The sequence below is a fragment of the Engraulis encrasicolus genome, chromosome 1, assembly GCF_034702125.1.
Source record: "Engraulis encrasicolus isolate BLACKSEA-1 chromosome 1, IST_EnEncr_1.0, whole genome shotgun sequence".
In the NCBI taxonomy this organism is placed as follows: domain Eukaryota; kingdom Metazoa; phylum Chordata; class Actinopteri; order Clupeiformes; family Engraulidae; genus Engraulis; species Engraulis encrasicolus.
In genome coordinates, this window is record NC_085857.1 from 54,016,283 (window position 1) to 54,035,711 (window position 19,429).

At 40.2% G+C, this 19,429-nt stretch overlaps 3 protein-coding genes across 3 annotated transcripts in view; 2 read left to right on the top strand and 1 right to left on the bottom strand.

Moving 5' to 3' along the window:
- Positions 1-638: 638 nt before the first annotated feature.
- LOC134455003 (histone H2B 1/2-like) lies at positions 639-1,289 on the top strand. Its single transcript, XM_063206081.1, has one exon. It carries the CDS (start codon positions 667-669, stop codon positions 1,039-1,041), a length of 375 nt encoding a protein of 124 aa, XP_063062151.1. The 5' UTR covers positions 639-666; the 3' UTR covers positions 1,042-1,289.
- A 64-nt stretch (positions 1,290-1,353) lies between these two features.
- LOC134455025 (histone H4) lies at positions 1,354-3,466 on the top strand. The gene is made up of 2 exons (XM_063206095.1): positions 1,354-2,165; positions 3,135-3,466. The coding sequence occupies exons 1-2, from the start codon at positions 2,137-2,139 to the stop codon at positions 3,415-3,417; spliced, it is 312 nt and encodes a 103-aa protein (XP_063062165.1). The 5' UTR covers positions 1,354-2,136; the 3' UTR covers positions 3,418-3,466.
- A 13,750-nt stretch (positions 3,467-17,216) lies between these two features.
- The window catches only part of LOC134454517 (uncharacterized), a 55,703-nt gene continuing 53,490 nt past the window's right edge, over positions 17,217-19,429 (bottom strand). The window contains exons 23-24 of the mRNA XM_063205577.1: positions 17,663-17,844; positions 17,217-17,354 (exon numbers count right to left, since the gene is read on the bottom strand). Of these exons, the coding sequence (XP_063061647.1) occupies positions 17,296-17,354; positions 17,663-17,844 (241 nt within the window). The 3' untranslated portion in view covers positions 17,217-17,295. The remainder of the gene's footprint in view (positions 17,355-17,662; positions 17,845-19,429) is intronic.

The window sequence follows — 19,429 nt, forward strand, 5'->3', positions numbered from 1 at the left end:
TTCACGTAATGTAATTTGGGGATTTCCAGCAGAAAATAAATATTTAAGTACTATTGTAGCGCTGGGTATTTTTATTTTCAAAAATGAAAAGAGTATTAAACTAGAATCATACATGTATCATGTTTTTGAAACACCTAGTAACAAAGATTATGTTTAAAAGCATGGCAAGACCTGGAAATTAAAAAGGAATGTGATAAATAATGATAATATTATCTTACTTTTGTTCTGTTTTTTTTTTCTTCCTGTAGTAGGCCTATACCTTCTTTGGACTTTAGCCAGTAAGAGGTCCTGGCTACTCTTAAATCTCTGGTGCTTTTTTTCTGTCTTGGTTCGGTTTTTGAGATGTCTCATTTCTTTCCACGTTTTTTGTTCGGTGTTTTTTTCTTCCAATAAATAAATAAATAAATGAATGAAAGAATTAATAAATAATACTGTCTGGTTGACAGGGACAAGGGAGGGGGAGGGACAAACAAACTGAAATGTGGGGGGTTGACCTGCTCATCTAAAAACAAGTAACCAATCGTGTTGTCAGATTGGTGTGATGTAAGATCTCATGCCTTTCCATTCGCAGAGGATCAGTCACCTATTTGCATATTGCAGCGTATATATTCGTGGCGAACATTTCTAACGGTACATCTGATCTGAAAGATAAACAACTTCAACAGCATGCCTGAACCAGCGAAGTCTGCACCCAAGAAGGGATCCAAGAAGGCCGTTACCAAAACGGCAGCGAAGTCCGGCAAGAAGCGTAGGAGGACCAGGAGGGAAAGTTACGCCATCTATGTCTACAAGGTCCTGAAGCAGGTTCACCCCGACACCGGTATCTCCTCTAAGGCGATGGGCATCATGAACTCCTTCGTGAATGACATCTTTGAGCGTATCGCCGGTGAGGCTTCCCGCCTGGCTCATTATAACAAGCGCCGCACTGTCTCCTCCCGGGAGATTCAGACCGCAGTGCGTCTGCTTCTGCCCGGTGAGCTGGCCAAGCACGCCGTGTCCGAAGGAACCAAGGCCGTGACCAAGTACACCAGTGCCAAGTAAACTAGTTTACTATTTACATCCAAAGGCTCTTTTAAGAGCCACCCACATTCTCATCAAAAGCAAAGCCAAACTGTCACACAAGTGAGGTGATTTTTACCCATTGATAGTAAATAGATACATTTATGTTGACACAAAGTTTATCTTGAGTTAGAGTAAAAATGCTGTGTTTGGAACAGCTGCACAAAAGAGAAATAGTTTCACTATTTATTGACATTTTAAATAATGGCTCCAAGGGCGCCGCCATTATCCGACTTCGATTTGTTGAGGTGGGGGTAGTGTACCCCGACCTCGCTAGTTGGAGTTCCTTCCCACTTCGACTGGCGTTCCAGAGCGTTTTTCGTAGTAGGAGGTTGGATAAGTGCGATCTCTTACTAGGATGATTTGGGACTGGAATGCACCATTAATCCAATGTGATTTTAAGTTGTAGCATACGACTTTTGCAGACAATCACAAAGACCTTGCCGACCTGGTGAAACGATATCCCTTTGTTTGGACAAACATTTGAATCGTGTTTATTTGGAGTTTAAGCGATTGTACAAATTGTCCAGTTGACGGTACTACATACAGAGATATCTATATATATTATATACATCTATATATTTCCATTTACCCTGGGATCACTTTTTAACCAGTTAAATATCTGGTGTTGGGTTCAACGTACCCATATCGGGGAAGGACGGCAAAAAGTAGCCTACCTAAAGGGTTTATCAAAGTAAACGATTCCAAAATTACAGAACACTAAAATGAGACAACACACACTGCAATACGTGCAAAACGTTTTGAGAAATTCCCTGACACAATAAAATAATCATTGAAATTGGAACATATATATAAAAAATCATATGTATGTACATTTTGGACAATAAACAGAAAAATCTGAATGATTTTATAACAGTCAACACTGAATTTCAACTGACGTTATGTTTACGTCATTCTTTAGGGGTGGCACGTGCTCGCTGAAAAAAGGGGCCGGACCGGAGGCAACTACATGGTTTCACTCAGGTCGTCGTTGTCGAAATGAATTACCTACCTGCGCGCCCTCAGTTTCAGTCTTAGAAAATCATTGAATAGAATATCAGCTGATCTCTTTGTAAAATGTCTGGAAGAGGCAAAGGAGGTAAGGGACTTGGAAATAGTGAAGGGCATGGCGATTCTTTCGCGCCAGTTCGTTCTCTTCGTTCAGTTCTGCTGAGGAATTCGTTCGTTCACAGTTCGTTCAGTCGTTCATTTTGATTACGTCACGCCACAATGCAGGAGAGCAAGGGGTGAATGACGAGCGAACTAGTTCAGTGAACGAGAGGAGGAGGGGGGCATTCATACTTTGCCTGTGTGCTTCTCATGTCCAAACATATCAACTTAACTCATTTTGCCTAGTTATATTATTTATTTAACAGCAGCACACATTTAAAAAAGCCCAATTACAAGCTGTTTTAACCAAAAAGTATGCCTTCGTCTCTGCCACGTTAAGTTGTTTATTCGTGGTCATGGAGACTGTTGCTATGCGCCCAGGCTGGTCTCTCGTTCGCGGGCTCAATACAGTTCGTTCTCGCTGTGCTGTGTAGATCTAAGGTGCTCCTCGTGTCTAAACATATCACCTGAAACCTATTTTGCAGATTAATTTTATGTATTGAACAGTATCACCCATTAAAAAAAGAATAAAATATAATTTACAAGTGGCATTTCCAACTAGAAGTATGCCTTTGTCTCTGCCACGTTAAGTTGTGTATTCGTGGTCATGGAAACCATTGGCTGCAGTTCACTGGCTCCTCGTTCAGGAACGAGAGCTCAGCTCGTTCAGAGCTGTGAACTGTGGACTATGTGAACTGCTGAGCTCTTCTAAATTATGAACTAAATACCCGGTATGTGTAAAAACTCTGGTAATATTAAGATATCACATTAAGAGATAAAGTGGTGCCCCTTTGCGCAGATTAAAATGCTCATTGGACGGCCACTTCTGCTACTGTCTGACTGACTAGTGACAGACCGGTGATTCACCAACGAACGAAGTGAACGAGAGGCGGGGAACTAGTTCGCTTCGTTCACTTCAAAGACTCGTTCAAAACGAACGGTTCGTTCGTGAACGACACATTACTACTTGGAAAGGGAGGCGCAAAGCGTCATCGTAAAGTCCTTCGTGATAACATCCAGGGCATCACCAAGCCCGCCATCCGCCGCCTGGCTCGCCGTGGTGGCGTGAAGCGTATCTCCGGTCTGATCTACGAGGAGACTCGTGGTGTGCTGAAGGTGTTCCTGGAGAACGTGATCCGCGATGCCGTCACCTACACCGAGCACGCCAAGAGGAAGACCGTGACTGCCATGGATGTGGTCTATGCTCTGAAACGCCAGGGCCGTACTCTGTACGGATTCGGAGGCTGAAAGCATTTTCCAATACCAGGAAACCAAAGGCTCTTTTAAGAGCCACCAACACTGTTTTAAAAGAATTTTCCATTTTTATTTCCGTACCATTTACCAGGAGATTTGACTTTGTAATAGTCTACCGGTATCTAAATCAGTACGATTGAATCACGAGTTCATGAAGTCTGGAAAACAACAGCTGATTAAGGACTGTTGACTGTTAAATATGGGCATGTGCAGGCTACAAAAGCGTGTTCTTAACCCTTTAACGCATAACATGGGTCTAAATAGACCCGGCTGAGTTTAAAATTTCTATATCTTTGTAAGAATACATTTTTCTTACTCAGCACTCCATGAATTCCTCAATTGACTTGTTTTTGTCCCTTAGATGACTTAATTTATTTTTATGCATCATAACTTTTTGCGTGAAAACACTTTTTTGGTTACTACCCCTTTAACGCATAACATGGGTCTAAATAGACCCGCATTCATTTCCTATGTAATTTCATCACAAGCTTAATGTCTCTTAGCCATATTGAGAATGGATTTTTAGTAAAAGAATCAAAATCCTACTTTTTGTCATTTATGGAGTATTAACTCCCAACATCAATACTTATTTTAAATACTTGATGGTTATTCTTTGATATAGAAGTCATTTTATATAACTATATGATATTTAGACACATGGGTCTAAATAGACCCGCATTCATTTCCTATGTAATTTCATCACAAGCTTAATGTCTCTTAGCCATATTGGAAAAGGATTTTGATTCTTTTACTAAAAGTCCAACTTTTTATCATTTATGGAGTATTAACTCCCAACATCAATACTTATTTTAAATACTTGATGGTTATTCTTTGATATAGAAGTCATTTTATATAACTATATGATATTTAGACACATGGGTCTAAATAGACCCGCATTCATTTCCTATGTAATTTCATCACAAGCTTAATGTCTCTTAGCCATATTGGAAAAGGATTTTGATTCTTTTACTAAAAGTCCAACTTTTTGTCATTTATGGAGTATTAACGCTGTTGAAGTTTACCGTCTTGGTCTCTACTTCTTGCATGTTCAAAATCCGAGTCAAAGGAATCAAAAACTCCAAAAGCCAAATTAATCTATTTATTTTCTAAAATTACCAAATAACAAAATGACCACCACTGGTAATATCCAGAATACCAGCAATGGCCCATACACAGTAAACACTACAGCTTTCCAGAACTGCAGAGTCTACTACATAAAAATGACAATCACAGCGAAAGCATTACGGAACGTTCCGGAGATCCTAACCTTCTCTCGCCCTGACCGATAACAAAAATTAGGACCTACTGAATCTCCCCTATCTGTTGGTATTTATGGTTTGTGGGTGTATGGGTGTGGTTATGTGTAAGCAATTACGTGATTTGTTAGTTAACCCAGAATATGCCTAATCTGTGTCGATTGTAAACTGCTGTCTTCATTTCCGGGTGGGCCTTGATTTCATCACTCTAGGTCTTCATGACCTCATCTGTGGACTTCCTGAGTTCTGTAAATTTAATCAAGCAATACACATACAACAGCACATTCTTTTGACATATTTGAGGGTCTTTGGCTCTGAAAAGATTGAAATCCAATGTTAGTCGTTTGCCCATTGTCACCTACTCCTGGCCTCCTAAAAAGGATTAAGTCAAATAGTTTCGCTTCTGAGTGACATCACTGTATCCTGTGTTCTAGAACGAATGATACTTCAAGGAGTTTGGTATGGACTTCAGACTTATTCAGAAAATAAGCAATCAGTTAATCAAACATCACATGACAGTTTTCAGCTTGTCTCACAACAATGTTTGATGAGTTCTGTAGGCTCTCCTAAAAGGAATGGGCAATTACTCAACATCTTCATCTCATGATTGGCACATGGGGTCATTGGGCCTACTCAGTGGTTTGAGTGCCCATCAACAGAACACATTTATTTTAATGTTTTTAATCATAACCAAATATTGTAGAATTTCCTGCAAACACAAATGAATACCTGAACAACTTGCTGTAAGACAATGCATTATATTTCAGGACCTCAGAATCTAGCCTATTTTCCAACAGTCCCTTTCGTGAGGTCATAATTAATATGACCTCATCAAATTTGTTAGACCTCAGTGTTAGACTCTGTAACCAACATGACCACATAGCTTTCCTTGGTCAACTTCTCTTGTTCATTTCTGGAACCTAAGTTGTTCGCCTCAGAAACCTAGTGCAAAGAGAATACCACATCATCTGCTCATCACCCAATTTGTCATTGCACCAAGACATTATATTAATGTGGAAACCACAGTGAGTTCCATTGCCGAAGGCTGTGGAAAAATGTAAAGGGTTAGAAATACAAACAAATGAAAACAAATATGTAAAAGACAAATTAAATAATTCATAATAACAATAATAATTATAAAAATCCTCCACTGCTTATCCTCCTGCTATAACAAAACCTAAAATTGAAATTTCTCCATTCAATACCACCAATTTCCGCAACATTGGGACCCCCTTTTCCACTACCAGTTCCTTGAGGTGTTATACGGCAGTTTCTTATTGTTAGGCTACGTTGAATGGTGGCGTCTCCTGTAGGATCCCGTTTCATTATAAAGCATCATCAAATACCACAATGTAAAAGGAAACATGTTAGCGTTAGTAGGGTTAGTATTAGTGGTGTTAGTGATAGTAGTGCCCCGCATGCATTAAGCTGCAGGCTTATGCCTTTCCCCATTCTTTGCGCTTCCGCAAGCTTGTTTCAATGTAACCCTGTGCGCCTTTCCCTCAAGGTGAATAGGCCTATTGTGTGTAATTCGCTCAACTCGGTTCGGTCTACTGCGCTCAATAGCTTTTGGAAGGAGCCAATTTCAATTCCTCGTCTCCTGTCTCGTTGGTTCCTCTTCCATCTGCAACCTGTGTGGAGAAATCTGACATCAAAGTAATTAGTTTATCATAATATGGTTTACATTGCAACGTGCGAAATCTTCATGTTCGAACCTAGCGTTGGTCCAGGGCTTACTGTTTGCCTAGTTTCTTACTGACCTCAGCACCATGAGTCAGAGTGTTGACCCAGCTCATAATTGTATGTAGGCCTATACCAACCTTACCAATTTGCTCTTGGGCGTTTGGTCCAAATCCTTATGGGTATGCGTTCCACAATCCACCAATGTGTCCAAGTTCATTGCAACAGTTTTTTTTTTTTTTTTTTTTTTCTTTCAAACCACAGACCTTCTGCCAAAGTTATTTTACCAGCCCGGAGACAACGGTCTCCCATTCATGTCCTCTACCAACCATCAGTGTTTTGGCCGCACGGCCCCCAACCAGTCCATCAGTTATTTCCAAATGGTCACTCGCATCAACGTCTTTTCCGAAGACGCCCTTTCGTGCTCTCTCCAAATCCTTTCCATATCGAACGTTCTCTGTGGAAAAAATCCTTGATTTCCGATGTCCTTGTGAGAAGCTTGCACTGCTGCCAAACGTTCTTTGTTACCTTTTCCATAGTGAACCCCTGTAAAACCATGGCCTTGTTTCCTCATTGCCGCATAACCGCTTCCAATCTTTACCAACCTCCAACACTCAACAATGTGTTTTCCAACACCCTTTGTTATCTGTCGTTATTTCCTTAATGTAGGCTATGTATGTGATGTGTGGTGTACTGCAGTCTTTTCTCAAATCTCGTCTGTCTTAAGTCGAGTCCAGTGTCACGGTCGCACATGTAGGCCTAGGCCTAATATGCCTATCTCCCCCTTTCTTCTGAAATAACACGCCGTGTTGTTTCAGAAGAACCCACAACAATTGTGTAACCAGGTACACCACACATTTAATGTCTGAACGGTATCGTAAAAAATCTTAATAATAAAAAATAAAAATAAAAACCTCAAAATATCCATAGGTCTAAGGAGTAGGCCTATTCCTGTTGTGACAAACAGAACAAACAATAAAAAAATCATCAGTCAAATCAATGTACAGAGAGTATTGGGAAGGCCATCGTGTTTTTAGCTAATTATGTTTGTTCAGTCAGTATTGTGTACTCTTATACAAACTTCCGCGTGGTGTTGGGTAGACTATGTGTAGCTTATAATGCAATGTGTATAATTCAACCCCAGCAGCCACCCCTTCTTTCCCAATGTAGATGTAGGGTAAACAGTCCCACTGATTCCCACTAACTGTCTTAAACACGCCTGTGCGTATGTTTTCATCTTAATCAATGTTACGTGGTAGGGGTCAGATAAAAGGGATATGGGTGTATAAATGGCACCCAAGGGCGTCACTTCTGGTGTGAGTTAAGCAGTAGTGTTACCAAACAATCTTGACATAGTCTTTCAATTTTTCATAGGCCAGAAGGGGTCCCCCAACCCTTCTCCTTTGTGAGCTCTAGGTCCCAAATCCCCTTTGTGTATTGTCCATGGGATAGGCTTGCTCCGGCTCCAGTGTGCGCTTGGTGTGCTTGTGCTTGTTTTTTCTCTGGTTTCAGCTTTGAAGTAGGTGCAGTGCCCTCCGTGTTGTGTAGGCATTCCACTGGCAGTCTCTCACTCAGTGCCCGGTCCCACTATAAGCAAAACACCCCCCATACATGACCCTACCTTGGGCATCGCTACTCCCTGTTCCCCGTCCTCTGAATCCCACCACGTTGTCCCTAACCCCTTAATGAAATTGGACCAACTTCAGGATTGGATGAAGAATTTGTGACTGCTGTGTTGTAACATGAGTTGTATCAATTGTGTTTCGATTCCGTCGCTCTTTTGGACTCAGCTAATTGCAACTTAACTAGTTGTGCATGTGCTGTATCAGTGCTTAGTTTCTCTTCCTCGCGTTTTGCACTATACTGTTTCATGTGGTGCTTGAGATGGCGTTCCCAGTATTCTGTAGGCCTAGTACTATAGGGCAAATTTGGATCATTTAACATCGTTTCTCGTACCGGCTTTGGGATTGCTTCTAGAATGGCCATTCTGAACATAGCAGTTTGCAGCTTGTCAGAGCTTGGATGGTTTCCGGCTATGTCTGTCCAAAATTCCTTACTTTTTGCTCCATCGGGCACTGGGTGACGTTTACGCATTGCAGTGCCTATGTCAGCTGCGTATAACGCAAATGGGTATGAATCTGGCAAAAGGTTCGTTCTTGCTTCTGTTTCCACTATCTGTCATTCCCACGCGCTTGTTTGTTTACACAACAGTGCGCGCCAATCGCCAATCGTTATCTTTTGTGACATATAGCCTAGCTTTCATCAATTTGGACAACCACGGTGCACCCCTTTCGACGGGTGAAGGCATTTTTTTCCAGGATCGAATTCATGTCAGTAAAACTAAACGGCTTATAGCCTATTCATCCACTCTGTTCTTTTTCTCCACCGGATATATTCCAACTGTCTTGGTTGGGCCTTTACGTGAAAAAAAAAAAAAATATCCTTCTCATGTTCGTATTCGACCTTTGCACATGCACTCTCAAAAGTCCAAACAATCACACACACAAACAAACAACTGGCCAGTAGTCACACATTCTTCAGACACATATATGGCCCATTGACATACAATGGCAGACAAACACAGAGCACCTATGTAGCCTGGCTACATGTTAGTAAACACAAAGTGCGTATCCTGTGACATTAATTGCTCACAGATTAAACAGATTCCATCTCTTTGTTTCTCCAATGAATGGCCAAGCAACGCTCTCAATATCTCCTCCCACTGTTCCGAAACAGTGTTCCACCTCATTTTATCCTTCTCTCGTAATTCTGACTCCAAATTCAATACATTTCCTCCGTACATCCTGCCTTCAGCAGAATGACCACTCATTTCGTACTCGCTAGTACGTTACTCACTTCTCGTAATTCTGACTCCAAATTTAATACATTCCCTCCGTACATCCTGCCTTCAGCAGAATGACCGCTCATTTCGTACTCGCTAGTACGTTACTCCCTTCTCAAACACTCGCGCAAACACGCTCTCACATACACACGGGTACCCGGTCCACACACTAAGGTTCACAGCTCAGTCCTGATACCAATAATTACCAGAGTGAAACCTAACCAAAAGAAAACAAATCAAAACAATACAATAATAGGCCTATTCGTTGAACTCCAAGCTCAACAGCGCGCGGATCTCCCTGATGCGTATCAGTAACTACTTTGGGAGGGTCCCAGACCCTCCAGAGGTCCCAGACCTCTCCGATCCAGACCTCACTTACTTCCTTTGAACCCCAGGTTCTCCTCCAGTTGAGATTACTCGACCCCTTCTGTTTTTACCGGATTGAGGAAGCCTCGATGACCGCTATTACCAAATTTACCTTTCAGATATTTAATCTTCAAGGGGGAAACACCGAACTGCCCTCTGACTTCCGATAAAAGCCCCTCACTCTCAACTCGACCAAATTCACAACTGACGACCATCTGGACCGCAAAAAGTTCCGTTCACATTCAACCGTTCTTTCAGGGCAGATATTTCAACAACCTTCTGTCTAACCTCCAAGGTTCTTGTCTAGTTGAGATTCGCAGATCCCAGATCTCTTCGATTTTTAACAGATGGGGAAACCTTGATGTCCGCAATTACTTGTTACATAGTTAGATGGGCTATTTCGAACCCAATCCTCCCACGGGGAAGCACCAAACTCCTCTATTAGGGTAGACTGAGTACAGTTGGGTACACTTTTATTTTTGTCCCCTTCCACGCAGAAATTAGACCATTAAAAGGTCCTAAAAAGAAAGTTGTTTTGGACAGAACATATTTTCAGGATGTGGGCAAATATATAATCAAGGAATTATATCTCTAGGATGTTTAATTAATCAAACAAAAAAGGTGCACTTTTGTCCCGACTGTACCCTAGCTAAAAAACGGTGGGGTACAGTTGAGACATAGCAGAGTACAGTTGAGACACCATTCTAATCAATGGGAGGTAATAGCCATGGGAGCTAATAGCATGGCCGATAGCAAAATACTGTACTCAACTGTACCCGTTAGCATCTTTACATTGGTTTTACATAGTGAAATTAGCACTACAGGCTAGCGTCTAAACTGTCCCCTTCTGGCCAGATCACACATTGATAAAGATATTAAAATGGTTTTAACTGTTATGATGTCAGGAAATATGTCTGCTTTTAGAGCACATACCATGGCTTGCAATCATGTAACTTATATCAAGGGGATAACTAATGGTCATTAGATATTCATTTTTGAAGGAACCTGGTGAGGTAAATCTGACCTGTCGAAAACAGCATTTTCCCAATATCTTTGGATCTGCGTTCTGTGCTGGTTTCAAATTTCCCATGATCAAGGAGGATATCGATGCGCATGTCCACAGCAAAAATTAGATCAGAGTTACGTTGTTACCCAGAGATATTTGGTTTGTCTAAACTGTACCCTGTACTCAACTGTACTCAGTCTACCCTACTGTACACCTGATAAAGCCCTCATTCCCAACTTAGACTATGTGCAAACCACAACATGTAATACAGTCAAAGACAATACCAAACAAACAAATAGGCCTAATGATGCTTTCGCTGTCGCCGTCAAATACAAGGAGGAATATGCAACAAAGTAACAACACACAATTTGGAATAGCCAATCGCAGAATTTGATTTAACTGGTTTCTGCTTACCTGGTTGTTTGGCCACGTTTCTCGTTGTTGTCACCCGACTGCGATATCCTCCAGGGAAAAAAATGTAAATCCTAATGTGAAAAGTAAAATGTTCTTCAAAAGAAAAAAATATATCCTATTTTTAATTCCTTTTGCTCGAATCACGTCGGGCTCACCAAATTGTTGAAGTTTACCGTCTTGGTCTCTACTTCTTGCATGTTCAAAATCCGAGTCAAAGGAATCAAAAACTCCAAAAGCCAAATTAATCTATTTATTTTCTAAAATTACCAAATAACAAAATGACCACCACTGGTAATATCCAGAATACCAGCAATGGCCCATACACAGTAAACACTACAGCTTTCCAGAACTGCAGAGTCTACTACATAAAAATGACAATCACAGCGAAAGCATTACGGAACGTTCCGGAGATCCTAACCTTCTCTCGCCCTGACCGATAACAAAAATTAGGACCTACTGAATCTCCCCTATCTGTTGGTATTTATGGTTTGTGGGTGTATGGGTGTGGTTATGTGTAAGCAATTACGTGATTTGTTAGTTAACCCAGAATATGCCTAATCTGTGTCGATTGTAAACTGCTGTCTTCATTTCCGGGTGGGCCTTGATTTCATCACTCTAGGTCTTCATGACCTCATCTGTGGACTTCCTGAGTTCTGTAAATTTAATCAAGCAATACACATACAACAGCACATTCTTTTGACATATTTGAGGGTCTTTGGCTCTGAAAAGATTGAAATCCAATGTTAGTCGTTTGCCCATTGTCACCTACTCCTGGCCTCCTAAAAAGGATTAAGTCAAATAGTTTCGCTTCTGAGTGACATCACTGTATCCTGTGTTCTAGAACGAATGATACTTCAAGGAGTTTGGTATGGACTTCAGACTTATTCAGAAAATAAGCAATCAGTTAATCAAACATCACATGACAGTTTTCAGCTTGTCTCACAACAATGTTTGATGAGTTCTGTAGGCTCTCCTAAAAGGAATGGGCAATTACTCAACATCTTCATCTCATGATTGGCACATGGGGTCATTGGGCCTACTCAGTGGTTTGAGTGCCCATCAACAGAACACATTTATTTTAATGTTTTTAATCATAACCAAATATTGTAGAATTTCCTGCAAACACAAATGAATACCTGAACAACTTGCTGTAAGACAATGCATTATATTTCAGGACCTCAGAATCTAGCCTATTTTCCAACAACTCCCAACATTAATACTTAATTCAAATACTTTATGGTTATTCTTTGAAATAGACATCTTTTATTCAATTATATGATATTTACACACAAGGGTCAAAAATGATCCGCATTCATTTTTTATATACAGAATTATTAGGCAAACATGTTTTTTGACCATATTGTCTTTGTTATGCTTATTTTCCAACAGGAATCTATATGAACTTGAAAACCTATCGGATTTAAGCATTCCAGGCCATGCATATTTGTATAAAAATATGGTGCTGGGGTCAAAGGTGCCCAACACCTTATATCAGGTGTGCATAATTATTAAGCAACTTTGTTGTGTTCTTGGAAAATGGGCCACAAAATAGATGTAATAAACTCTGAAAAGTCGATTAACAATTTTGAAGTCTTCTAGAGGGATGTGGCTGTCGTGGAATTGGCAAGACGTTGGTCACTTTACCACAGAATTATGAAATGCATCATTACAAAGTCATCAGTCTCGTAAGGAATGTCACAGCCAAAAATTGAGAAGAATTTAAGGTGGAGCTACAAAAAAGTATTACCCTGCAGTCCTATAATATTATACAACAGAAACCTACACTGAGTGCTCAATGCCCTGTTCTTCTGGACACTCAGAGATATGGCCAAGGTAAGAAGGGATGACACTAGACAAGTTAATTAAGTCAAGACTGGGTCAAAAATTCCTGGGGACAGAGTTTTCAAAGTTAGATCTATATGGACTTGGGAAAGTGACTCTTGACAGACACGGTGGATGGGCCCATGGCTGGATCATTGAGAGGAATATATTTGCATTTTTTGAAGACCATGGTATTTATGCAGTACTTTGCTGGCATTTGAGTGGAACTCAGGAACTCATGTAAGTGTGCACATTGCTGATCTAGCCATAGACTCATCTACCTGGTCCATTAACAGTTATCTTCACTAGTTCATAAAACCAAAACTGTCTGTAGACATTTCTTGACCCAGTCTTGACTTAAGTTTCTTGTTGAGTGGTCTTCAGGTTTCAGCCTGTTTTACCTTGGCCATGTCTCTGAGTGCTGAATACAATGTTCTTGTGGACACTCAATGTAGGTTTCAGTTCTGGAATATAACATCACTGTAGGTAATACTTTTGTGGTAGTTTCATCTTCAATTCTTCTAAATCTGGTAGTGACTTTGTGAGCTCATGTCATGTGACACTGATGGCTTTGTAACAGTGCTTTAGACGGATGTGACCAATATTTCAAGACAGCCACACCCCTCTGGAAGACATCAAAATTGTTTATAGTATTTTTGGAGTTTTTTAGAGGTATTTTGTGGCATATTGTCCCATAGGAAAGCAAAGTTGCCTAATAATTATGCACATTAATTATGCCCTGATATAGGCTATTGGGCTCCTCCGATCACACCGTCTCTTATTATACAAATATGCATGACTTGGAATGCTTAAATCCAATAGGTCAGCAGTGGTCAACAGTGGTCAAAAACAGTTTACTTGTTCCTGACTGGAATCCTTTTAAATATATTTTAGTTCCTAACGTGAAACACTTCAGACTAAGGCTATATCTGCAATAATGGGGGAAATTATTTGTGTGTTTATTTATATAAGATACAAAAAATAACACCCATTTTGTGCATTAAAACAGCCTAAATCACAACTTTTAATCCACTAGCTATTAAAATACATTAATTGTGGAAGTTATTACAGTGAAAGATTTAGACTTCCATTAGAAATGAATGCGGGCCATTTTCGGTCCACGTCTAGAAATGAGTGATTTAATTCCAAATTCATGTTTTTTTGTAAAATAAAAATATAAGAACATTTTAAAAAATACTTTTTTGAATTAAGGACCACCTATGTAATTACTTTTAGAAGAATTATGGGATAAAATGTATTGGTTTTAGAAGTTGTGTGAGAGAATACATGATTAATGCTCAGAAATACATTGGAAATGAATGCGGGTCTATTTAGACCCATGTTATGCGTTAGTGTGAGTCCAATGGCTTATGCATTAAAGGGTTAAATGTTGTGTTGTTGTGGTTGATTCATAAAAATGAGAGTTATCGTTATAAAAATGAGAGTTATCGGCAAGTACCCGTCCATTGGCGACCAAAAAGCAGTAGCAGGCTTTTGTGAAGTTCTCAGTAGGCGCCATAAATATAGTTCAACATCTAACCAGAAGATGGCATCATCTGCTAATGTAAGACAGAGCCGTTTATAGATACCTTATCTTTATGTACAGCTCTGATGTAAGACTATTAAGGACTTTGGGAATATACCACTCAAGCACTAGCCATAGTCCATCTCCTGTGTGTGTGTGTGTGCTCTGCATGCATTTTAATTTCACACTAGAGTGTAGTAAGCTCAACTGTTAGTCTGATGTGCCTTTCATGTGCTCTGAGAAGTAGATAATGAAATAGATAGTGAAAGCCCGATTGGGAAACTCCAACTCCCATTGTCACACAGCACTCCACAGCACACAAGTATTCACTGCACACAACAAAATTGCATGTATGCCTCACCCGTGCATGGGGGCAGCCCCCAATGGCGCCCCAATGGGAGCAGTGCAGCGGGACAGTACCATACTCAGGGCACCTCAGTCACGGAGGAGGATGGGAGAGAGCACTGGTTAATTACTCCCCCCACCAACCTGGCTGGTCGGGAGTCGAACCGGCAACCTTTGGGCTACAAGTCTGACACCCCAACCGCGTACCCATGACTGCCCATATTATCCAATCTCCCCCCCCCCCAAAAAAAAAATGCAGAGTTGTCCAGTGTAAAATAACACAATTTGCCAAAAATGGTGGAAAGCAATGTTACTTCAGTAAATTTAAAAAATATAGATGAAGCAAAAATAGATACAATTTTAATATCAAACTCCAAGGCAAAATACATCTGGGGCTTTGACACATCTCTACTGAAATACTTTAAGGATGTCTTATCTCCCATCACGTATATTGTGAACAGGTCATTGGAGGAAAACCCCTTCCCCAATAACTTCAAAACCGCTATAGTAACACCAATCTTTAAAGCAGGGGATAGACATAGTGTTACCAATTATAGGCCAATAAGTATACTGCCTGCTATTTCCAAGGTCATTGAAAAAACGGCGTCTGAACAGCTAATAGCACACTTCAATAAAAATGCCTTATTACAGGCCATGCAGTTTTGGATTTAGAGCAAACCACTCTACTGACACGGCATGCTGGTTTTTTTTTTGAACACATTAAGGCAAATCTGGTTTCGACTTTGGGCCAGTTTCGACTTTGGGACCATTACTGTTCAGCGCTCACATCAATGATCTCCCACAAGTATGTGACGGTGTGGGGATATTGATGTATGCTGATGACACAGTGTTGTTCACACATGGTAAAGACCCAGAAGAAGTTGCAAGTAGACTGACACAAACACTCACTAAGGTTACCAAGTGGCTGGCCAATTCTTGTCTCACACTCAACACTGATAAAACGGTCACTATGTTTTTTAAAAATAGATATAAACTAAATTCTGTACCAAACGTATATGTAAATGAAAAACCATTGAAAAATGTTGATGAGTTTAAATATTTGGAAGTGACTTTAGATTCCACATTAACTTTTAAGAAACACATTAAAAAACTGGGCAACACTGTGAAATATAGCATTGCAAATTTTAGACATATTCGCAATTCTTTAACTATAGATGCTGCTAAGACCTATGTAAATGCTATGATAATGTCTCATTTACACTACTGTATGTCAAGCTGGTCTCAGGCTAACAAGACTACCATGAAATCCATCAACATCCATCTCAATTTCACCACTGTGCCATACTGGACAAGTATAACTTGCTCAGTTTTGACGACCTAATTTTATATTCTGATGTGCGCCTTGTGCACAAAATTATTCACAATTCCGCTCCCCCACCTCTGAAAACCTTCATACATCCGTGCTCTGAACAAATTAGAAGAACAACTAGATCTACCACCAGAGGAAACTGTACTCTCCCAACCCGGGTAACAGCATTTGCACAATCTGCTTTTTCCTTCAGGGCAACGAAACAATGGAATGTCCTTCCGACCCACATAAAAAGCTTTACAAACTTTCATTCATTTTCACATGAAGTGAAGAAATGGCTTTCATCTAACCAGTCTTGTGACCACTTATAGTTTTGCACATGCCTGTTTTGACATTTTGCACATTGTAGTTTTTTTTAGCCTATGACATCTTTTTATTGTGTGTGTGTGTGTGTGTGTGTGTGTGTGTGTGTGTGTGTGTGTGTGTGTGTGTGTGTGTGTGTGTGTGTGTGTGTGTGTGTGTGTGTGTCAGGGGTTGTATGTCTGAGTGGCTGCTCCCATTTTACTGGATTGTATGTTTTCTTACCTGCCCAGGGACTGCAGATGGAAATGAGCTTTTAGCTATAATCTGGTGCAGGTCATCTCTTTACTATGTAACTAATGTACTTTGCACATGGTCCCTGATGAAATAAACCAATAAACTAAACTAAACTAAACTAAACTTAACTAAACTAAACAAGGGGAGCGTTGATGTGCGTTTCCCATGTCAGTGTTTGGTATTTACCATAATTCTCAGAGCACATGAGACTAACAGACTATACTACATACTACTACTACTCATTTGAATAGCACATTAAGTATGAAATGAGATATAGATTCATGAAAACTGAAAAGTCCGCGACAAATATCCCGTTGCTCTTGGTCCTAGCTTTTAAATGCAACTTATTTAATGCTTTTATGTGCTTCGGGGGCTGAGATATTTAGGTTTTAAAGGCAGAGTGCACCTTGTCCCAAAAAGGGCTAGGCTAAAATGGGTTAATCCAATTCAGAATTCAAATACAGCATGTACACATTTCATTTTTTCCTGCAGTATTTGTGAACAAACATTTTTTTTAATAATACCGGTATGAAAGCCATAACAGCAACATCATTTAAGATTCAGAGTACAAAATCGATGGAAAAAAAGCTGTTCAGAGCAAATCGAGGTGACTAGGAAGAATTCATGTGGTTTGTTTGTTCATTAAAGACAAAATACCCACACATTCCAAATACAGTTTGTATTCGAGGAACATTTGTAACTATTTTAATATAAAACAAATACAAATTACACATTTATAGAATAAAACATTTAAAAAAATGTGTCTGTTGTGAAGATCCCACTGCTCCCGAAGGAGTTGTCCGTTTGACCTGGAAAAGGAAAAAAAAAAAAGACAAGAAAAGATTAAACGCATATTAGTGATCTATCTAAAATACTACAATAAAATATACAAACATAAAAACACATACTCGCACCCTAAAACACAGATGCAACAATGCACACAAAAAACTTCATGCATGTACAATACATGTACAATATCGAAAACACACGCACGCGTGCGCACGCACACAGTAACACACACGTGTGCCGCGCGCACACACACTAGAGACACAGGCAGACACACACTAAAATAAACAGTAACCCCCACCCCACACACACATACACAGCTCTGTGGTACCTGTAATAAAAACTGGGAAGCGGCGCATTACATTCTGAGCCTGCAGGCGGACCAAGCAGGGCAGGTAGGGCGGCGGGTCACGTGACATGATGTCACAGTCGTGATAGGGCAGCACCTCCACAAGCCCCGCCTCCTGGCAGCCATCCAGGAAGTGTTTCTTCCTGCGAGCCACCTCACTGGTGCTGCAAGGGGGGTAGAGAGTTTGGCGTTATGTGGTAGTACTGAAGTGTATGTTTACAATATGACTTAGTGTTTCATCAAAACTTGGAGGCTGTTGGGTCTGCTTCAGGCAACGCTTGCATAGAGACAAGTATATTTAAATCAACAACCCTTTATTTTAAACTCAGGTAGGCTACATGTCTAAAAAAGGCCAACCGATTTCAACCACACCGGGTCTTCATCAGGGTGCGACAAGAAAGACTTCCTCTGTGTGACCTATTTATCAGTTCACATGGCCACATGGTAGTTCAGGTAGGGTAAACATGTTTAAATCAACAAATACACATGCTTATAATTTCCACTGTAAACTGGACGTATGCAGTCACATTATCATAATCACAACAATAGAAAAAAAATGAACTAATGGCTTACAAAGTAGGAAGGACATACACATTCTGGTATATGAAGCATCCATATTTAAATCCTTTAAAACGTCATCATTAGTAAAACAATTCAAGAGATTATTTTTTAATAAGATGTATTTTCACAAATAAAGTCTGAAATCAATCTTTTCATTAAGGCCTGCATAATTCAGGGTGTCTAAGGTATGTATCCAGGATGCTTCTCTTTAAAGTAATGTTTATAGCCCATCGCCCCCTCTAGGGGACATTTGTATGTGTTCCAGGGGCTTCAACTTTTAATAGGCTGGGATCAGTGTTGCCAGATTGGGCGGTTTCCTGCCCAATTGGGCTGTTTAGGATGGCCGTGTGCGGGGAAAAATGGCCATAGAAATCAATAGAATTGGACGGGATTTAGTGCTTCCAGGCAGGTTTTGAGATTTTTTGGTGCTGGAAATCATCAGCCTCATCTGGCAAGTAAACCCTGGCTGGAATCTTTATTATGGGTGCTCTGGAAATGCCATACCATCCAGAGTGTCAATAATAAAGATCCCAGTCTATTAAAAGTTGAGGCCCTTGAACACATACAAATGGATATTATTAAAAAATAAACTTTTGAATTGTTTAATGAATTATGTTTATGCTTTAAAGGTGCACTGTGTAAGATGGTGGCCAGAGTAGGTATTGCAACTATAATGATCAATGAAACTGTGCTGGCAACGGCCAAATTTGATCTCTTCATGGATATTTACTAATTAATGAATAAGTATTCACTAATATGACCAAAGTACAGTATGTATTTCAGCTAAAAATGTCTATTTCTGGAAATTCTGAATAGCGGACCATGGAGAAGATCCCCCTTTTCATGTATGAAAAGAGCAATTTTCCCACTCACAATGTATACTGAATAGGCAGCATGAATTCTGGAAATAAACTACTAAAAATGTTACACAGTGCACCTTTAGGATTTAAGATTATGGATGCCTCATGTACCAGAATGTGTGTTTCTGTTTTTTTTTTTTGTATGTGTGTGTGGGCGCATGTGTTGACAGTACGGGTCAGCACGTGTGTTTTAGTATTTGTTTATGCGCGCCTGCGTGTGTGTGTGTGTGTGCGTGCGCTCCAGTTACAGGCTTTAGTGGGGAGAGGGGGAGAGGACAGTTGAGGAGAAGAAAAGGAGAAAAGACAATTGTTGAGATAACGAAAAGAG